The 19,088-nt window shown below is 52.4% G+C and overlaps 2 protein-coding genes across 3 annotated transcripts; both read right to left on the bottom strand.

The window, feature by feature from the left end:
- Positions 1 to 1,118: 1,118 nt before the first annotated feature.
- CD320 (CD320 molecule) lies at positions 1,119 to 7,615 on the bottom strand. Its single transcript, XM_012436245.3, has 5 exons — positions 7,489 to 7,615; positions 3,784 to 3,909; positions 2,481 to 2,714; positions 1,777 to 1,908; positions 1,119 to 1,603 (listed from the first exon to the last, which is right to left on the bottom strand). Exons 1-5 carry the CDS (start codon positions 7,613 to 7,615, stop codon positions 1,461 to 1,463), a joined length of 762 nt encoding a protein of 253 aa, XP_012291668.3. The 3' UTR covers positions 1,119 to 1,460.
- A 3,507-nt stretch (positions 7,616 to 11,122) lies between these two features.
- Positions 11,123 to 19,085, bottom strand: NDUFA7 (NADH:ubiquinone oxidoreductase subunit A7). Of its 2 annotated transcripts, XM_012436242.3 has the most exons (4): positions 18,975 to 19,085; positions 18,523 to 18,572; positions 14,688 to 14,837; positions 11,123 to 11,354 (listed from the first exon to the last, which is right to left on the bottom strand). In XM_012436242.3, exons 1-4 carry the CDS (start codon positions 19,023 to 19,025, stop codon positions 11,264 to 11,266), a joined length of 342 nt encoding a protein of 113 aa, XP_012291665.1. In that variant the 5' UTR covers positions 19,026 to 19,085; the 3' UTR covers positions 11,123 to 11,263. The 2 variants fall into 2 exon arrangements, with proteins under 2 accessions (XP_012291665.1, XP_012291666.1); XM_012436243.2 differs by lacking the exon at positions 18,975 to 19,085 and having other exon boundaries at positions 18,523 to 18,962.
- Positions 19,086 to 19,088: the final 3 nt, after the last annotated feature.

Below are 19,088 nucleotides of genomic sequence, written 5' to 3'. Positions count from 1 at the left end.
TTGAACCCGGGAGGCGGAGGGTGTGGTGAACTGAGATCACACCATTGCACTCCAGCCTGGGCAACAAGAGCAAGACTCTGTCTCAAAAAAAAAAAAAATCTGTTTGTTCAGTTAGCTGAAAATATAGCAGGAAATGTCCTCCTCAACCTTTCTACCTCCTACCTCAGCTGCAAGGTTATAAAGTCAAATAACCATGAAGCCCAAGATTGTAAAACTTGATTAACTAACTGTCTTTGTCCAAAACTTGTTTCCTGCCTTGTTTCCCCGCCTCACATTGTACAAAAGCAATGCGTTCTCTTTGTCCAGGGCTGGCGGCCATTATGGGCAGTGAGGCTGCCGTCAGCCGGAGCTCCAGTAAAGAGATTCTCTTGTGTTTCTTGGTCTCTATTTTTCTCAGCTTGAATTTCCACAACACGCCCACCTTGGCCTCCCAAAATGCTGGGATTACAGGTGTGAGCCACTGTGCCTGGCCAAGACCCTGTCTCTAAAAAAATAATAAAAAATAATAGGCCAGCCATGGTGGTTCATATCTGTAATCCCAGCACTTTGAGAGGCCAAGGCGGGTAGATCATCTGAGGTCAGGAGTTTGAGAACAGCCTGGCCAACATGGCAAAACCCCATCTCTGCTAAAAATACAAAAATTAGCCAGGCATGGTGTGCATGCCTGTAATTCCAGCTACCAGGGTGGCTGAGGCAGGATCACTTGAACCTGGGAGGCGAAGGTTGCAGTGAGCCAAGATTGTGCCACTGTACTACAGCCTGGACAACAGAGCAAGACTCCATCTCAAAATAATAATAAATAATTAAAACAGGGTGAGTCCAAGGATTTCTGGCTTCCATTGCACTGGGGAGGAAGCCATGCTGAATGAGGGTCCCCTGACCTGGGAACAGGAAGGCACTGCCCAAGCTCTGCTCTTCTTCCAAGAAGCCTGAAGTTAACGCAGACTCCCCACCCCAGCCCTGCCTCCCCTGCTCCCAAAAAGCAAGAGGCACAGTAGCTGCACCCAGGGCTGGGTCTCCACGTCCCACCTTCTGTGCCCTGGGTCTCATGGAGGTGGGGCTGCAGCAGAGTCCCCAGGCTGCCCAGGCTGAGGGAGACAGAGACCCAGAGGCAGGCAGAGGTTGTGAAGCAACTTTATTCACCACCCTCTGTGGGGCAGCAGGAGTGTCTTCAGCATGGGGTCGTTCCACCTCCTGGGAGCTGCCTGGGGTCAGCCCCTCGGTTCTGGCTGTGGCGTGTTCCCCATCCAAGCTCCCCAGGTCTCCATAGGGAATGTCCAGGGACTCTGAATCTCCAGGGCCACTTCTGCAGGAGCTCGACTTTGAGGTTGGGGGTTCCACATGGCCAGAACAGCCCTGGTCTCTGAGGGCTGGCATGCCTATATGGCCGTCCACATCACTGATCACCTCCTGCCCGGCTGCACCCAGGGCTGGGTGATGGTGGTGGCCAGTGTTTGTCCTCAGATCAGAAAGGTCTTCCGTTCTGACAGCACCACGGACTCCTTCGCGTTCACCAGCAGCCCCAGTGGGCAGAGGCGCCCCTGGGCTCGAAACCAGAACAAAAGGAGGAGGGTGGCGGCCACAAGGCTTGTACTAAGCACCGCTGTGGGGAACAGATGGACAGAGGAGTAAGGAGAGGGGAAGGCAAGAGTCCCCACACCCACCAAGCTCCGCCCACATGGAGATGGGCATTGTGCAGCTCATCCCTCCCCAACCAGCTCCCCTGAATCCCATGGAGCTCTAAGCCTCCTGCATGGGAGGGTAAGTCCATCTCACCAACAGCTGCAATAACCCCATAGGCACTTGGTCTTCCAGAGGACGTTGCATTCCCGAGAGAGGTGACACTCTCAAAGGTCACAGGGGGCCCCATAGTTGTGGCATTCCCTTTCAGGAGGGTCTCACTGGTTCCTGCAATAAGCCCAGGCATTTCAGTTGTTGAGGGGAGGGCACTGAAGGCATAAGGGGGCAGGTGCCCAGGAGAGCCCTTGGGGTTTATCTTCCAACCCAGGCTGGGTGAAGCTGACGGCTGCCTGTCATTATGTTACTGTTTGTTTTTTTTAAGAGAGAGTCTGGCTCTGTCACCCAGTCTGGAGTGCAATGACACGATATCGGCTCACTGCAACCTCTGCCTTCTGGGTTTAAGCGATTCTCCTGTCTCAGCCTCCCGAGTAGCTGGGATTACAGGTGTGTGCTACCACACTTGGCTAACTTTTGTATTTTTAGTAGAGACGGGGTTTCACCATGTTGGCCAGGCTGGTCTCGAACTCCTGACCTCAAATAATCCACCGCCTCAGCCTCCCCAAGTCCTGGGATTACAGGCGTGACCCACCGTGCCTTGCCCCTAATGATGTCTTGCGGCTCCCACAGGCAGAGCCCCACTGGCAGAGCCACATGTCCACGCCCCCAGCCTGGTCACGCCCCAGCAGGCAGCGGGTGGCCCCGCCTACCCACCAGTCCACCCCACCCCTGCAGGTGCGCACCACAGCCGAGCTCGTCACTGGAGTCGGAACAGTCTGGGTGGCCGTCGCAGAGCCACGTGAGTGGAATGCATTCATCACTCAGCGTGCAATGGAGCTCTCCTGCTGGGCAGGTCGGGCGGCTGCAGTTGCGCAGTTTCTCGTCGGTTTCCCCGGAGCAGTCACTGACGCCAGTGCAGGAGCAGAGGAGGCCAGGGGGCGGTGGGCATTGCCCATTCTGGGTACACGGCTCAATTGCTGGAGCACAGGATCAGTCAGGTCCCAAATGCCCACCCAAGAAGGCCCAGGTACTCCCTGCAACCCAGTCCCCTGCAAGCCCCACCCTCTAAGAACAGCTGAGTCCAAAAAGTGTACCCTTCCTAAGGCTCCGCCCCCTGCAACTGTTAATTCTACCTTCTAAAGACAGACCTCCCTGCAAGTTCTTCCCCCAAGACTCCACTAGCTCTACCTTCCTACAAGCCCACTTTATTCTATTTGTTTTTCTTTTCTTTTCTTTTCTTTTTTTTTTTTTTTTGAGATAGAGTCTCGCTCCGCCACCCAGGCCGCAGTGCAGTGGTGCAATCTCGGCTCACTGCAACCTCCGCCTCCTGGGGTCAAGCAATTCTCCTGCCTCAGCCTCCAGAGTAGCTGAGATTACAGAGGCCCGCCACCACACTCAGCTAATTTTTGTATTTTTAGTAGAGACAGGGTTTCACCATGTTGGTCAGGCTTGTGTTGAACTCCTGACCTCAAGTGATCTGCCAGCCTAGGCTTCCCAAAGTGCCGGGATTACAGGCGTGAGCCACCACACCTGGTCCTTTCTTTTTCTTTCTTTCCTTCCTTTTTCTTTTTTCTCTTTCTTTCTTTCTTTTATTCCTGATACAGAGTCTCACTCTCTTGCCCAGGCTGAAGTGCACTAGTGCAATCTTAACTCACTGCAGCCTCAACTTCCCAGGTTCAAGTGATCCTCCTACCTCAGCCTCTCGAGTAGAGAGGACTACAGGTGTACACCACCACGCTGGGCTAATTTTTTATCTTCTATAGAGAGGGGGTCTCACTATGTTGTCCAGGCTGGTCTCAAACTCCTGGATTCAAGCAATCCTCCCGCCCTAGCCTCCCAAAGTGCTGGGATTACAGGCGTGAGCTACCGTGCCCAGCCCGAGTCCATCTTAGACCCCGCTTCTTCTTATGACCCATAGACCCAAGTCCCACCTACCCCTGTGGCCCTGCCTTTCCCACAAGCTCCACCTCCGTGCACCTAGGCCTCTCACATCCCAGCCACAGGCCCCACCCCCTGTAAGCCCTGCCCCTGGGCGTGGCCACTCACGGCACTCCTCCTCATCACTGGCATCAGGGCAGTCCTCGTCACTGTCGCAGCGCCAGTTGAGGGGCACGCATAAGTCACCGGTACGGCACTGGAATTTGGTGGGTGGGCACGAGCCTGAGCTGGGGCCTGTGAGATGGATGCAAATGAAGCCTGGGGGGCTGGAGGCTGGACCGCCCTCTAAAGAGTACAGTAGTCACTGTGATCCTCAGGTGACAGGCTGTGGGAGTTCAGTCAGGGTGGTGGGAAAGATCTTAGAGGAAAAATTATATAGTTATAGTAAATAGTCACAACCTTCTTGGAAGGTGGGGTTGGGGGTGCTTAGCTTCAGTAAAAGGTTTGGCTGAAGGCATCTGAATTCTCTTAAAAGCTTAGGGTGGCCAGGCATGGTGGCTCATGCCTGTAATCCAAGCACTTTGGAGGCCAAGGTGGGCAGATCACCTGAGGTCGGGAGTTCAAGACCAGCCTGACCAACATGGTGAAACTCCGTCTTTAAAAAAAAAAAAAAAAAAGCTTAGGGCGTAGATACGTAAGAATGTAGAGGACCTTACCTAAATCACTTGTTTACTCATGTAGTCTTAAGACCAACCTTTGATTATCCGGGAGTGCATGATTGCTCTCTACTCAGGAGGTCCGCAATGTCAATTACCCTCTAGCGGCATTTACTCAATACCTTTGTAATTTAATCTGTACTAAATAAATGTGAACATCACTGGCTGATGGGGCATGGCTGCTAACTCTTTCCCCAATCCCTCTCGGTATCAGTGAGTGCCCCGGACCCCTAAGTCCACTCTTTCACTGGATATCTGTGTCTGAGTGCATCTGTTCATCCATCACTGGGTCAGGGTCTCCTGGTCAGAGCCAGACAACAGGCAAGGTCCTGGGATACAAGAACCACACTGGCAGCTGCTTGTTACTGAGCCCCTAGTACAAGTGGCGTTCAGAGCGCAGTGGTTCCTAGCCTTATCAAGAGCCCTACTGGGCAGGTGCTACTGCACTCTGCAGGCTACACAGAAAGGAACTAAGAGGAGAATACAGACGTGGTGGCAAAGCCTGGGCATGGTGGCTCACGCCTGTAATCCCAGCACTTTGGGAGACCAAAGTGGGTGGATCACTTGAGGCCAGGAGTTCAAGACCAGCCTGGCCAACACGGTGAAACCTCATCTCTATTAAAAATACAAAAATTACCCAGGTGTGGTGGATAATTTTTGTGTTTTTAATAGAGACGGGGTTTGCCTGTAATGCCAGCTACTCAGGAGGCTGAAGCACGAGAATCACTTGAACCTGGTAGACAGAGGTTACACTGAGTCGAAATCATACCACTGCACTCCAACCTGGGTGATAGAACAAGAGTTGGGGCTCAAATGTGGGTCTTGATGATCCTAGAGTCTTCACCAAGCTCCTCACATTGAGATAATCTACCCGGGAGACCTCCAAGCTCCATGGTTAAAGAGACTCGGGGGTGGGGCCGCTTCTCCACATGCCCTGGGTCAGGCTCATGGGCTCAGGTTAGCAGGGAGGGTCTGTCTCCTCTGCATAGAAGGGAAATTGAGGCACTGGGCAGAGAACCTGCTTAGTCACCAAGTCCTGTTGCCTTGCCTCCTGAATTCCTCCCAGACCTGATCACTTTCCCCATTCTAAATGTGTCAGCTCCTCACCAGAGCCTCAGGTCCCAAGATCCATTAGGACACCAGAGACCTGCCCTTCCCTCTCTCCTCTCTACACCCTGTGTTTCCCCCTCTATTTTCAGATCTCAGCTGATTTCCTGGGAGTGGTCTCATGTCCCCCTCGGAGACCTAGGAAGCACTGCCTCCCACATCTAACAACTGTCCTTACCCTGGTCATGCCTATCCACCCAGACTGGACATCCTATGGAGGTCAGGGCTGTGACCTGGCTGCCTAAACCCAAGGCAGTGCCTGATCATAAGTGAACACAGGTCACAAAAGAGTCCAAGCTGGGTCCAGAGAAGATCTGAGCTGTCCTAGATTCTGAGCAGGAAAGCTCAGCTGTTTGCCGACCTGGAGGGGCACAGAGGGGCCTAGAACCTGGGCCAAGGGACAGAGGAATGGAATGGCCTTTAGGGCTTCCTCCTGGGTATGGCTAGGGGAGGTGGCAAATCCACCACCCTAGCTTGGCTTCACTCTGCCAGTGCCTTTAACCTCTTCCACCTTTACCCACCAGCTATGAGCCTCCAACCCCTCATCCCCCCACAGCCAGCCCCTCCCTGGCCTTCAGGGCCAACTGCACCTTCGAGTCACACAGTCCCTGAGCTCTGTGGAGCCCGGAAGAGCTGTGGACAACCCGGCGTCAGCTTCCTTCCCTACCCCCGGGGGGTCTGGCAGCCTCCAGGAGTGACTCTCTACCCAGGCCCAGACTCTCACATCCCTGACGCCTCTGACTCCTGGCCCACTGGAGTGTGTGTCCCTCTGCAAAGAGGACAGCAGAGCACAGCAGTCCCTGCCTCATAGGGTGGTAAACCTGATAGGAGTCAGAGTGACCAGTGACTTTCCCTCCTGGCCTCAGTTTCCTTACCTGTAAAAGGGGTATGCTGGGAATCCCTACCTCAACATCCTGTGGAAAGGAGACTCTGTATAAGGAGTTTTGTCCTGTAATCCCAGCACTTTGGGAAGCAGAGACAGGCAGAACACTTGAGGTCAGGAGTTAGAGACCAGCCTGGCCAACACGCTGAAACCCCATCTCTACCAAAAATACAAAAATCAGCCAGGCATGGTGGCAGCACCTGTAGTCTCAGCTACTTGGGAGGCTGAGGGAGGAGAATCGCTTGAACCCAGGAGGCGGAGGGTGCAGTGAGCCCGAGGGTGTAGTGAGACACGCCACTGCACTCCAGCCTGGGCGACAGAGCGAGACTCTCAACAACAACAAAAAGTTTTGTACTTGGTTAATGTGAACCCTGCTTTAAAAAAAAAAAAAAAAAAAGGAAAAATGTCAGGGACTTTGAGGTGAGTCCAGGGACCTACAAAGTGCGAAATGCACAAAGAAGCTGGGAAAGCGTGTGAGCCTGAGCCCGGAGCTCCAAGCCAGGAGTGCCGGTGTGCACAGGGAGGCTACTCCAACCCTCCCAGCTGCCTCTAGGGGCCTCAGAGAGGGAGCCTGTCCCCACTGGCCACCAATACCACTTAGGCCAGGGTGAACATGCCCACAGGGGTATACTGAACTTGTGACCCCAGTCTCTCCGAGGGCCTGGAGTAGCATGGAGGGAGAGACCTCGAGGACGGAGGCCAAAGGAGGAGAGACTGGGAGGGTGGGGAAGGTAGCGGAACAGAGACAAGGCCTGGGAGCGAGGGTTTGGGCGCGAAGGCACAGGTATGAGAGGCACCAGGTGACCCACCCCGCGTGATTAGTTGTCGGAAAATCTGAGCCTGCTAACAGTTTTTCTGACCACGCTGGTATGAAGGGCGGCTTGCGACAATGGGGCACGACAGGGCAGAGCACGTGTGGGGTGGTGCGCAAGGCCGGGGCAAAACTGTTAAGGGCACGTGGAGGCACCCGGGCGGAAGGACCCCCAGTCCCTCAGTATGGGGTCTTCTTAGCACCCGCGCGCGGCTTCTCGCAGGCGATAAAGTCCAAGTGCTGGGGGAGTGTCCGGGACGGACGTGCGGTGTAGCCAATGGCGAGGCGTTGTCGGAGCGCAGAGGGGAGGCTAAGCCTCGCGAGGCGGGGAGCCCGCGCTGCGGGGTGACACTCACCTGCGGCCTCGGCGGAGGTCTGTGTGGAAAGCGGGGTCGCGGCCGCCTCCAGGCCTAGTCCAAGACCGAGCAGCAGCCGCAGAGCCAGGCCCAGAGCCGCTGTTCGCCCCACCCCGCCCCGCGCCATTCAACCGCTGGTCTAGCCGTCTCCGTACCGGCGCCGGCCACGCGCCCTCCCTACCTCGGTCTTATCCCTGCGCACGCGCACGCGCACGAGCAGGATGGGGCGGGACCCATGCCCCACGAGTCCCTCGGCGCCCGCGGCTACGCGTACCGTAAATACCAGAATAGGAGAGAAAGAGAATTAGAGGCCCGTCCCCACTTTCCCCAGTGACGAGATCGGTCGAAAGGTATGGAGCCCGCTTGAAGTTAGAAACTTCTGGGGATGGAAAGAAATTTCTTGATGTTCATTTACATTATTTCCCATTCCACATGGGGACTGCTGCAAATGTTACTGCCTCGTGATCCTCTTTAATATGGCTGCCACGCCCCTCAAGCACTCCTCATTCCTCCCTCAACTCACTGCTTTCGTGGCTCCGACAGGTAATTAATTTTATTTACTTATTCTGGTTAATTGTCCGAGTCCCCATACAATGCCAACTATTGGAGGGCAGGGATCTTCTGTTGCTCATTGCTTTATTCTGAGGGCCTGACACATAGTACCTGACTCATAGTAGGTTCTTAGTAAATATTTGGTGAGTAAACGACCCCAGAGTCGGGTTGCTTGGGGGGAAAAAAGGAAAGAAAATCAATTAATTAATTAAATTTAATAATAAAGGCCAGATGTGGTGGCCATGCCTGTAATCCCAGCACTTTGGTGAAGCAGAGGCGGGCAGATCGCTTGAGCCCAGGAGTTTAAGATCAGCCTGGGCAACATATCAAGTCCCTGTGTCAAGAGAAAAGAAAATTAGCTGGGCATGGTGGCTCTAGCTTGTAGTCCCCGCTGCACAGGAGGCTGAGGTAGGAGGACCACTTGGGGCTGCACTCCAGCCTGGGTGACAGTGAGACCCTATTTCTTTTCTTTCTTTTTTTTCTTTTTTTTCTTTTTTGAGACGGAGTTTCACTCTTGTTGCCCAGGCTGGAGAGCAATGGCGCAATCTCGGCTCACTGCAACCTCCACCTCCTGGGTTCAAGTGATTCTCCTGAGTCATCCTCCTGCGTATTGGGGATTATAGGCACCTGCCACCACCCTCTGGCACGCACACGCGTGTGTGTGTGTATTTTAGTAGAGACGGGGTTTCACCATTTTGGCCAGGCTGTTCTCAAACTCCTGGCCTCAAGTGATCCTCCCGCCTTGGCCTCCTAGAAAGACCACATTTCTTCAAAAAGGTGGCTGGGTGAGTGGCTCACGCCTGTAATCCCAGCACTTTGGGAGGCCAAAGCAGGTGCATCACGAGGTCAGGAGTTCGAGACCAGCCTGGCCAAAATAGTGAAACCCCATCTCTACTAAAAATACAAAAATTAGCCAGGCACGGTGGTATTTGCCTGTAGCCCCAGCTACTTGGGAGGCTGAGGTGGGAGAATCGCTTGAACCCAGGAGGCGAAGGGTGCAGTGAGCCGAGACCACAACATTGCACTCCAACCTGGGATGACAGAGACTCCATCTCAAAAACGAAAAAAAAGAAAAGTCGGGGTCATAAAACTTGGTTCAGAGGCCGTCAGTGGCACGCCTTGCCTAGGGTCTTGCCCTCCTGGTGGCCTCTGCAGACCCTGCCTGGTCTTTCTCTCCCTCCTGCCCTTTCTGAATCTGATTCATCCTTTTGCCCCAAGCAGAATCCCACCTCCACCAGGAAGCCTTGGGCTGTTAGCCTTTGTAGGACCCACTCTGGGAGACATGTACCTGCTGCCTGCAACTGTGGCCTTTCCCCTTCCAGAGGGCAGGACCCTTTCAGCACCCTCTTGGTCCACAGCTGATCTTTTTCAGCTGCTGAGGGTACAGGGCTGTGCCCTGGGACAGCCATGACACTCTCCTGCTTAGGGTCACTGGGTGGCTCCTGCAGCCAGACTTGTACATCTCCCTTTGCAGATGTGTATCTCCTCCCCAGGAAACAACTGCCTTCCTTCCAGGGCTCATTCTCATCCTGCAACCCTAGCATAATGGTTTCTGGCTCAGGGAGGCCTTTCCTGATCTGCCCTAGGTCTGCCTTCCCTGTGAGCAGTTCTCACTGTCCTTTGCCTTCTCCCTTGAGCTGCAAGGTGACCAAGGTCAAGCGGGGCCTCAGTGGGAAGGTGCTGAGGAAGGTCCATGTGAGCAGTGGCTGGGGGAGCTCTCAAGAGGTGGAAGTTAGGCCAGGCACGGTGGTTCACGCATGTAATCCCAGCACTTTGGGAGGCTGAGGCAGGAGGATCACTTGAAGTCAGGAGTTCAAGACCACCCTGGCCAACATGGCAAAACCCTGTCTCTACTAAAAATGCAAAATTAGTTTGGTGTGGCTGTGCACACCTGTAGTCCCAGCTACTTGGGAGGCTGAAGCAAGAGAATCGCTTGAACTCAGGAGGCAGAGGTTGCAGTGAGCCAAGATCATGCCACTGCACTCGGCCTGGATAACAGAGCAAGACTTTGTCTCAAACAAAAATTTAAAAAAAGAGATGAAGGCTGGACGCAGTGGCTCACGCCTGTAATCCCAGCACTTTGAGAGGACAAGGCAGGCAGACCACCTGAGGTCAGGAGTTCAAGACCAGCCTGGCCAACATGATGAAACTCTGTCTCTACTAAAAATACAAAAAATTAGCTGGGCATGGTGGTGGGCACCTGTAATCCCAGCTACTTGGGAGGCTGAGGCAGGAGAATCGCTTGAACCCAGGAGGCAGAGGTTGCAGCGAGCCGAGATCGCATCCTTGCACTCCAGCCTGGGCAACAAGAGCAAAACCCCATCCCCCCCGCCTCACCAAAAGAGATGGAAGTGAGAAGTCTGTGGCTGGCCTACCAAGTGTATACATACACACACACACACACACACACACACACACCCCTCCCCCACCTGACTGGTCTTCATGATCAGTGTTCCCCAACACCCAGCGGTCCTGGAGTCCAACCTTGCAGAAGGGTCACCCATTCCCACCACTCTCAAGGTCAGAGCCTGGCCTTCGGGGGAAAGGGTGTTGCTGTCTTCAGGGCCTCTGCACCCAGGGACAGTGTCTCTCCTACCCCTGAAGCACCGACAGAGTTGGAAGACTCAGCACTGACTTCACCCCAAAATCCAAGTAACCTGGGTATTGCTTAAAATCAGGGGCCAGGCGTTGTGGCTCATATCTGTAATCCCAGCACTTTGGGAGGCCGAGGCAAGTGAGGTCTGGAGTTTGAGACCAGCCTGGCCAACATGGTGAAACCCCATCTCTACAAAAAATACAACATTAGCCAGGTATAGTGGCACACATCTGTAGTCCCAGCTACTCAGGAGGCTGAGGCAGAAGACTAGCTTAAGCCTGGGAGGCAGAGACTGCAGTGACCCAAGATTGCACCATTACACTCCAGCCTGGGCAACAAGAATGAAACTCTGTCTCAAAAAAAAAAAAAAAAAAAGTAAAATCAAGCCAGGTTTGGTGGTTCATGCTGGTAATCCCAGCACTTTCAGAGGTCGAGGCAGGAGGATCACTTGAGGCCAGGAGTTCAAGATCAGCCTGGGAAACATGGTGAGACTCTTTCTGTTTTTTTATTTTTTTAAGTAAAACAAGAAGCGATACTGGAGCTCTACGTATTTGTCATAAATTAGGTCACTGTCTCCCTGGAGGGAATCCAAGGAGGCAAAGCAGTCAGGGCCCTAAGGGTGCAGTGTCACAGGTAAGGCTGGTCCGAGGACAGCTCCCACCTCTTTATGGGAGGCGCTGGAGTCACCGCCTTCTTCTCAGTGGCTGCTACAGCGGAGCTAGAGGAGGGAAAGACTTCAGTGAGGGTTTCCAAAGAGCAGTGCAGAAGGATCTGAGGCAGCCCACACCTGCCCTGGTACAAACATACCCAGAGGGACTTTCTGGACCTGCAGGGCAGACAGCAGGGTATTCCAGAATGCCAACCCCTCCAACGTAGCCCCTCAGAGGGTCAGGCGATACCAGCTGGGAGCTGGCAAGCCTCCTCTCTCCCCCAAGTCCTGTGTGAACGCCCTGCCGTGGCTCCAGGGCCCAGAACCCATCGTGGAGAGCTGGGCTCCTCCCTTCCCACTTTTGGTCTCCAGTGTACACAAGGCCCCCACCCCCATTCCTGCTGCCCCTCAGAACAGATGCTGGCAAAAGGACCAAGCAGTTAACTATCACTAGCCTCCAGCTCTTCCTGCCTCAGGGACTGAACATCAACTACCTGGCAGGCGCTACTATGTGGGCACAGAGCCAGGAAGCTGGGGTACCGCCCTCAGAAAGACTCAGGCTGATGGGGCTGAGAATCCATGGGCAAATGACAACTGCAAAACATATCTCTGGCCCAGAGCTGGCCAAGAGGGAGCCCCCAGGAGACCCTGTGCAGGAAGTCGAGGATGAGCACCCTCCCCTCTCACTCCACCCACCTGAGCCTGTGGGACCTAGGGCTAGAGAGGTTCACACACCTCACACCCTAAGCAAGAAAGAAAGCAGGAGGGTGGGATGACGAGGAGGCGCCCTAGGGGTAGAGGCACAGGACCTCCGAGGAGCCTCAAGGAAGTGGAAGAGGTAGGAGTGGCCTCCCTGGGAAATGCAGACATCCCTGGGGCCATGGCAAGGGGTGTGTGGGAACAAGGTAGCTTGCCACACTCTGGTGCTGGACTCCAGTGAATCAGAAGGTGACAACCACTCCACTGACCATTCAGAGTTCTTTTTCTTTGTTTTTTTAAGACAGAGTCTTGCTCCATCACCCAGGCTGGTGTGTAGTGGCATAATCTCAGCTCATTGCAACCTCCTCCTCCCAGGCTCAAGTGATTCTCTTGCCTCAGCCTCCCAAGTAGCTGGGATTACAGGCACATGCCCTCCCAACTAAGTTTTGCATTTTCTTTCTTATTTATTTAGGAGACAGGGTCTCACTTTGTCACCCAGGCTGGAGTGCAGTGGCGCAATCTCGGCTTACTGAAGCTTCCTTGACCTCCCAGATTCAAGAGATCCTTCTGTCTCAGGCTTTCAAGTAGCTGGGACTATGGGGGCATACCACCACACCCAACTAATTTTTGTGTTTTTTGTAGAGACGGTGTTTCACCATGTTGCTCAGGCTGGTCTCAAACTCCTGGGCTCAAGGGATCCACCTGCCTCAGCCTCCCAAAGTGCTGGGATTACAAGCTAGAGCCACAGTACTCCTAATTTTTGTATTTCAATAGAGGCAGGGTTCACCACGTTGGCCAGACTGGTCTCGATCTCCTGACCTCAAGTGATCCACTCACCTTGGCTGGGATTACAGGCGTGAAGTATCATACCCAGCCTAAAAAATTTTTAGTAGAGACGGGGTCTTGCTATGTTACCCAAAGAGGTCTAGAACTCAAGCAATCCTCCTACCGAAGCTTCCCAGGTCGTTGGGATTACAGGCACACACCACCATGCCCAGCCTATTCACAGAATTCCTTTTCTTTTTTTTTGAGATGGAGTCTCTGTCGCCACGCTGGAGTGCGGTGGCACTATCTCGGCTCATTGCAACCTCCACCTCCTAGGTTCAAGCAATTCTTCTGCCTCAGCCTCCCGAGTAGGTAGGATTACAGGTGCGTGCCAGCACCCTCAGCTATTTTTTGTATTTTTAGTAGAGATGGGGTTTCATCATGTTGGCCTGGATGGTCTTGATTCTTCACCTTGTGATCCACCCGCTTCTGCGTCCCAAAGTGCTGTGATTACAGGCGTGAGCGGCCGCGCCTGGCCCTATTCACAGAATTCTAAGTATAGAGCTGCCCTGCCTGGCCCCATCTCCTCCCAGATCTCAGCACACTGCAAGTCTAGCATCCCTATTTTATAGATAAAGAAACCAAGGCTCAAGAAGGCTGAGACACTGCCTACACTGTGAGTCGGCTGTAGAGCCCAGACTCCAATGGGAGTCCAGGTGAACTGGTTTGAAATTCTGCTTCTGCTTACCGCTGCCTTTGTGACCGAGGACAGTCACTTGGCCTCCCGGAGCCTCAATATTCCGTTTTGCAAGAGGGGGATATCATCTAACTGGTGGAGTTATTGGGAGGTAGGAAGGACAGTCTCTGTGCCAGGCTCCCTTCTAAGAGTATACAAATATTAATTATGACGATTAACCCTCCTAACAACTTTCTGAAGTAGATACTATTACAGTCCCCATTTAAGAGAAGGGACCAAACTAGTTTTTGAGAGGAGCCCAGGGTTTATACAATTCTCTAAGAAGAATATATGGCCAGGTGCAGTGGCTCACGCCTGTAATTCCAGCACTTTGGGAGGCTGAGGCCAGGGGATCACATAAGGTCAGGAGTTCAAGACCGGCCTGACCAACATGGTAAAACCCCGTCGGTACTAAAAATACAAAATTTTCTGGGCATGGTGGCACACACCTGTAATCCCAGCTACTTGGGAGGCTGAGTAGGAGAATCACTTGATCCTGGGAGGTAGAGGTTGCAGTGAGCTGAGATCATGTCACTGCACTCCAGCCTGTACAACAAGAGTGAGATTCCCTCTTAAATAAATAAATAAAATAAGAAGAATCCATAATTATATAAGCTGTATTGTCTCAGCTTTTCACAGGGCCCTTGGAGGTACCCCAGAACTTCATCTGTTTTGTAGGATGCCCAGTCCCGGCTGAGGCACTAACTTCTACCCTGCCTTGGGTTGGACTAAATGAGCTCTTGCTGAGCATGGTGATTCTCACCTGTAGTCCCAGCTACTCGGGAGGCCAAGGCAGGAGGATCACTTGAGCCCAGGAGTTTGAGAACAGCCTAGGCAACAGAGCAAGACCCCTCTCTACAAAACATTTAAAAATTAGCCCAGCATGGTGGGATTAACCGAGTAATCCCAATTACTCAGGAGGCCAAAGAAGGTGGGGAGGATCGCTTCAGCCCAGGAGTTCAAGGCTGCAGTGAACAATGACTGTACCATTGCACTTCATCCTGGGCGACAGAGCAAGACTCTGTCTCTAAAAACAAGTAAATAAGCTCTTGGACAAAAAGCTCCCAGCAGCACAGTTCCTGACGCAGTTGATGCTTACTAAGTAGGATCTTGACAAGCACCCTTTCCACAAGCTGGGGAGAGGGAGTGGGTCACAGGAGGGGGCTGTGGGGGCTCTGGTGAGCAACACTGGAGATCCTCACCTCTCTGCTGGCTTGCCTGACACCAGCACCTTCTGCGAGGACATGATGATGGAAGGGGGCACAGATTCCCGGCGGCCATCGCGAGTGCAATAGTAATTGTTGGAGAGCTTGTGGTTGGGACCCACAGGGAGCTTGGGAGGAGGCTGAGTTCTAAGGGAAAAAAAGATCAGCATTAAAGCAAAGAGACAGTCATTGTCACAGCCCCACTGTGGGCCCCTGTCACCTCAGGGACCCACAGCCAACCCTGGGCTAGGTCACAGGCTGGGGAAGTCCCTTGGTACACTGGCAGGGACATATGCCTGGGGAGGGGTCCTGGGACCAGAAGCAGATGGCAGCCCCAGGTACCCCACCTGTCCCAAATAAGTGAGAGGGTACAGTGGACCCTTTGTGAGGCTCCCAAGGCCCGGGACATGTTCCCATGCACTCTACCCCACGGCTGAGCTTGGCAGCCAGCCTCACCTGATTTAGCCCACTCTAAGTGGCTTTTTCCCCTAAGACCAGGCTATGGCGCCCTGCGTTTCCTGTTATCTCAGGAAGTCTTTAGAGAACCCTGCTGGTTAAGGCCCATTACTCAAAGAACACCTTGACCTTGGAGCTTGTCCAGATCTCTACATTTCCTGCCACCATGTAGCCAGGCAACAACTCTTTGGAGCCCAGAGAGGGGTGAACAGAGTTCGGTCTTGGCTTGAACTAAACCCTGGGCTGCATTTCCCGGGAAGCCTGAGGCCTTAAAAGGAAATGCTCAAAACAAGGCCAGGCACGGTAAATCATGCCTGTAATCCCAGCACTTTGGGAGGCCAAGGTGGGTGGATCCCTTGAGGTCAGGAGTTCAAGACCAGCCTGGCCAACATGGCAAAATCCCATCTCCACTAAAATGCAAAAATTAGCCGTGCATGGTGGCAGGAGGTAGAGATTACAGAGAGCTGAGATCACGCCACCACCACTACACTCCAGCCTGGGCAACAGAGTGAGACTTCATCTCAAAAAAAAAAAAAAAAAAAAAAGCTCAAAACAAAAGAGAGGCTTTCCAAAGAGAGGGGGAAGAGAAGACAGGAAAAACTGTAAATCGATCTGTTTGCACTTAGCCATGTTTCTAAGTCATGTTTTTGTCTGAGAACTGTTTTGCCAGAATTTATTTTTTTTTTTTTTGAGACAGGATCACATGTACTCCAGCCTGGATAATATATGCAATCATATGATCGTTTGAGGTGTGATCATAGCTCACTGCAGCCTCGACCTCTGGGGTTCAAGCAATCCTCCGCCTCAGCCTCTCGAGTAGCTGGAATTACAGGCACATATCACCACATCCAGCTAATTTTTCTCAAGTAGCTGGAACTACAAATACACATCACCACATCTGGCTAATTTTTCTATTTTTTTTTTTTTTTTGAATTGGGGGTCTCACTATGTTGCCCAGGTTGGTGTCAAATTCCTGGCCCTAGGTTATCCTCCCACCTTGACTTCCCAAAGTGCTAGGATTACAGGTGTGAGCCACCACTCCTGGCCTTTTTCTTAAAACAACTGTAAGTCATTGTATTTTTTAAAAATAAGAAACACAGGCTGGGTGTTGTGACTCATGCCTGTAATCCAAGCACTTTGAAGGCCAAGGCAGGCGGATCACCTGAGGTTGGGAGTTTAGAAACCAGGCTGACCAACATGGTGAAACCCCGTCTTAGGAAAAAAAAAAAAAAATAAGAAACACAAACATAAAGTAAAAAATGTTTAATATTAAAAGCAATATATTATGTGAAAGACTTTGCTTAAGGAGGCTGGATACGGTGGCTCATACCTGTAATCTGAACATTTTGGGAGGCCAAGGAGGAAGGAGTTGTTTGTTTGTTTGTTTTCTGAGATGGAGTCTCACTCTGTTGCCCAGGCTGGAGTACAGTGCTGCAGTCTGGGCTCACTGCAGCCTCCGCCTCCTGGATTCAAGCAATTCTCCTGCCTCAGCCTCCCAAGTAGCTAGGAATACAGACGCGTGCCACCATGCCTGGCTAATTTTTGTATTTTTAGTAGAGACGGGGTTTCACTATTTTTGCTGGGCTGGTCTCGAACTCCTGATCTCATGATCCACCTGCGTTGGCCTCCCAAAGTGCTGGGATTACAGGTGTGAGCCACCACACCTGGCCAGAGGCCAGAAGTTTAAGACTAGCTTGGACAACATGGTAAGACCCGTTTCTATAAAAAATTTTAAAAAATAGCCAGGCATGGTAACATGTGCCTGTAGTCCCAGCTACTTGGGAGGCTGGAACAGAAGGATCACTTGAGCCTGGGAGTTCGAGGCTGCAGCAGTGAGCTATCATTGTGCCAATGAACTCCAGCCTGGGTGACAAAGACCAAGTCTCAAAAAAAAAAAAAAAAAAAAAAGCCAAATAAAACATCCAGATGAATCACTAGAGGGCACCCTCATCCAAAAATTTTACAAAGCCATTTCCTCAATTGGTCCAACTATGCTGATAGAAAACCAAGTGCTGGGGGTGGTGGAAGAGCATAATGAAGAATAGCCTGATGGATGCTGGGCTTAATACCTAAGTGATGGGTTGAACTTTGCAGCAAACCACCGTGGTACATGTTTATCTATGTAACAAAACTGCAAATGTATCCCAGAACTTAAAGTTGAAAACAAAAAAAATTCAACACTTCTAATATTTGGAATTAGTCACAACATACAGGCATTCACATTAATTTGGTTATCTTAATGCTATATTTTTTCCTTTCATTACCACCCTCAATGACTGCCTTACCTATGCCTACCCCTTTGACTTCATAGATTATACCATTATCCCTTTCCCTCAATGGGTTCCATCTGTAATGGCCTCCTTCCTACTCAGTCTCTCTCCAGCCTGACAGTCTTAGCCCTTCCTGTTCTCTCTACTCAGAATGTTTTGTTCTGTTTTGTTGAGAGTCTTGTTCTGTTGCCCAGGCTGGAGTGCAGTGGTGCAATCTCAGCTCACAGCAACCTCTGCCTCCCGGATTCAAGCAATTCTCCTGCCTCAGCCTCCTGAGTAGCTGGGACTACAGGCGCATGACACCATGTCCGACTAACTTTTGTATTTTTAGTAGAGATGGGGTTTCATCATGTTGGCCAGGCTGGTCTCAAACTCCTGACTTTCAGGTGATCCGCCCACCTCAGCCTCCCAAAGTGCTGGAATTACAAGTGTGAGACACCACGCCCAGCCAGAATGTTTTTTCAATAATTATTCTTTGAATGGGTCCTTCTCATCATTCAGGTGACTCAACTGTCAATTCCCAAAGAAAGATCTTTCCCAACTACCTGACTTTACATAGAGGCCCTCCAGCTTCCACTTATTTTGTTTTGTCTTCAAAGCATTCCAGAACAATACTACCTGCTTTGTTTCCCTACTACATTTCTCCCTAGTATGTGGGGTCCATGAAAGGAAATGTGAATAAGAACTTTCCTGGTTCACAATGTTAAACCCAAGCCTGAGGTCATACATGACAGAGGCTTGTAAACATCCACTAATTTTTTAATATAAATGAGTCTGAAATAGGACACTTCTGGGTTCAAATCCCAGCTGTCACTTTCTAACTTCTGAGTGAATTCAGGCAAATGATTTAGCCTCTCTGGACCTCTGACTGAGTATTGTAAATCTAGCCTGATTCCCACTCAGAATGCACGACCGGCCTCGCTGTTCCAGGAGAGCTGTCTCCGGAGTTCAGCAAGGTTAAAGGAAAACCTCTGCCTCCAAAGCCTGGCAAGGGACTGGTGGCAGGAGCTCAGCCTTGCCCTTCAGGAGTCTAAAGGAACACAGATCTTGTTTTTCAGGGAGAAAGGACAAAGCCAGAGGCTGGGCAGCGGGCGGGGCCTGCTCACCGCTTGGAGATCTCCTGGTAGCGCAGCTGCAGCTTCGCCTGCAGGTCATGCTGTGGGAAGAGCAGAGGGGAGGTCGGCCTGCCAGGCACCCCAGGAGAGAGGAAAGGAGAGGGCGAGGGACCAGGGATGGATGGCCCGGGGATGCACATTTTAAGGGAAGGCAGGGGAGGAACACTCAGGGAAAGGGATGTGGGCCCTAAAGGTGAAAGCCGGGGTCCTGGCCCACAAGATCCAAGGCTAAGAAGGTCCTGGATTGGGGAAATCCCAGGCCTGAGTGGGTCCCCGGCGAGGAGAGGGTCCCGGGCTGAAGCGGTCATGAGTTGGGGGTTCCCAGGGAGATTCTGCGGAGAGCGAAGGGTGCCGGCTTAGGAGAGAGGTGAGGAGCAGGAGCGGGTCCGGGACACACGGAGCCCGAAGCCCCTCCGTGACGCGGCCCTGTCCGCCCCGCGCACCCCGGACGCCCAGTTCCGCAGCCGCTGGACGATACGGGTAGCGGACGCCATCTTCCGTCCGCGCTTCTGAGGAGCGCCGCCACTAATGTCTCCACCGCAGGGGCTACTGGGAAA

This window comes from Aotus nancymaae, unplaced genomic scaffold (assembly GCF_030222135.1).
Source record: "Aotus nancymaae isolate 86718 unplaced genomic scaffold, 86718_ANA_hifiasm-v0.15.2.pri h1tg000028l, whole genome shotgun sequence".
Classification (NCBI taxonomy): Eukaryota; Metazoa; Chordata; class Mammalia; order Primates; family Aotidae; genus Aotus; species Aotus nancymaae.
This window is presented reverse-complemented; position numbering and strand designations above follow the sequence as displayed.

Coding starts and splice junctions, on each gene's coding strand:
- CD320 (XM_012436245.3), bottom strand. CDS start 7,615: ATGGCGCGGGGCGGGGTGGGGCGAACAGCGGCTCTGGGCCTGGCTCTG. Junction 1,909..2,480: donor CAGTGACGAGCTCGGCTGTG/GTGCGCACCTGC, acceptor GGCTTATTGCAG/GAACCAGTGAGACCCTCCTG. Junction 1,604..1,776: donor TGGGGTTATTGCAGCTGTTG/GTGAGATGGACT, acceptor TGTTCCCCACAG/CGGTGCTTAGTACAAGCCTT.
- NDUFA7 (XM_012436243.2), bottom strand. CDS start 18,839: ATGACCGCTTCAGCCCGGGACCCTCTCCTCGCCGGGGACCCACTCAGG. Junction 14,838..18,522: donor TACCAGGAGATCTCCAAGCG/GTGAGCAGGCCC, acceptor TTTTTCCCTTAG/AACTCAGCCTCCTCCCAAGC. Junction 11,355..14,687: donor TCAGGCAAGCCAGCAGAGAG/GTGAGGATCTCC, acceptor TCCCTCCTCTAG/CTCCGCTGTAGCAGCCACTG.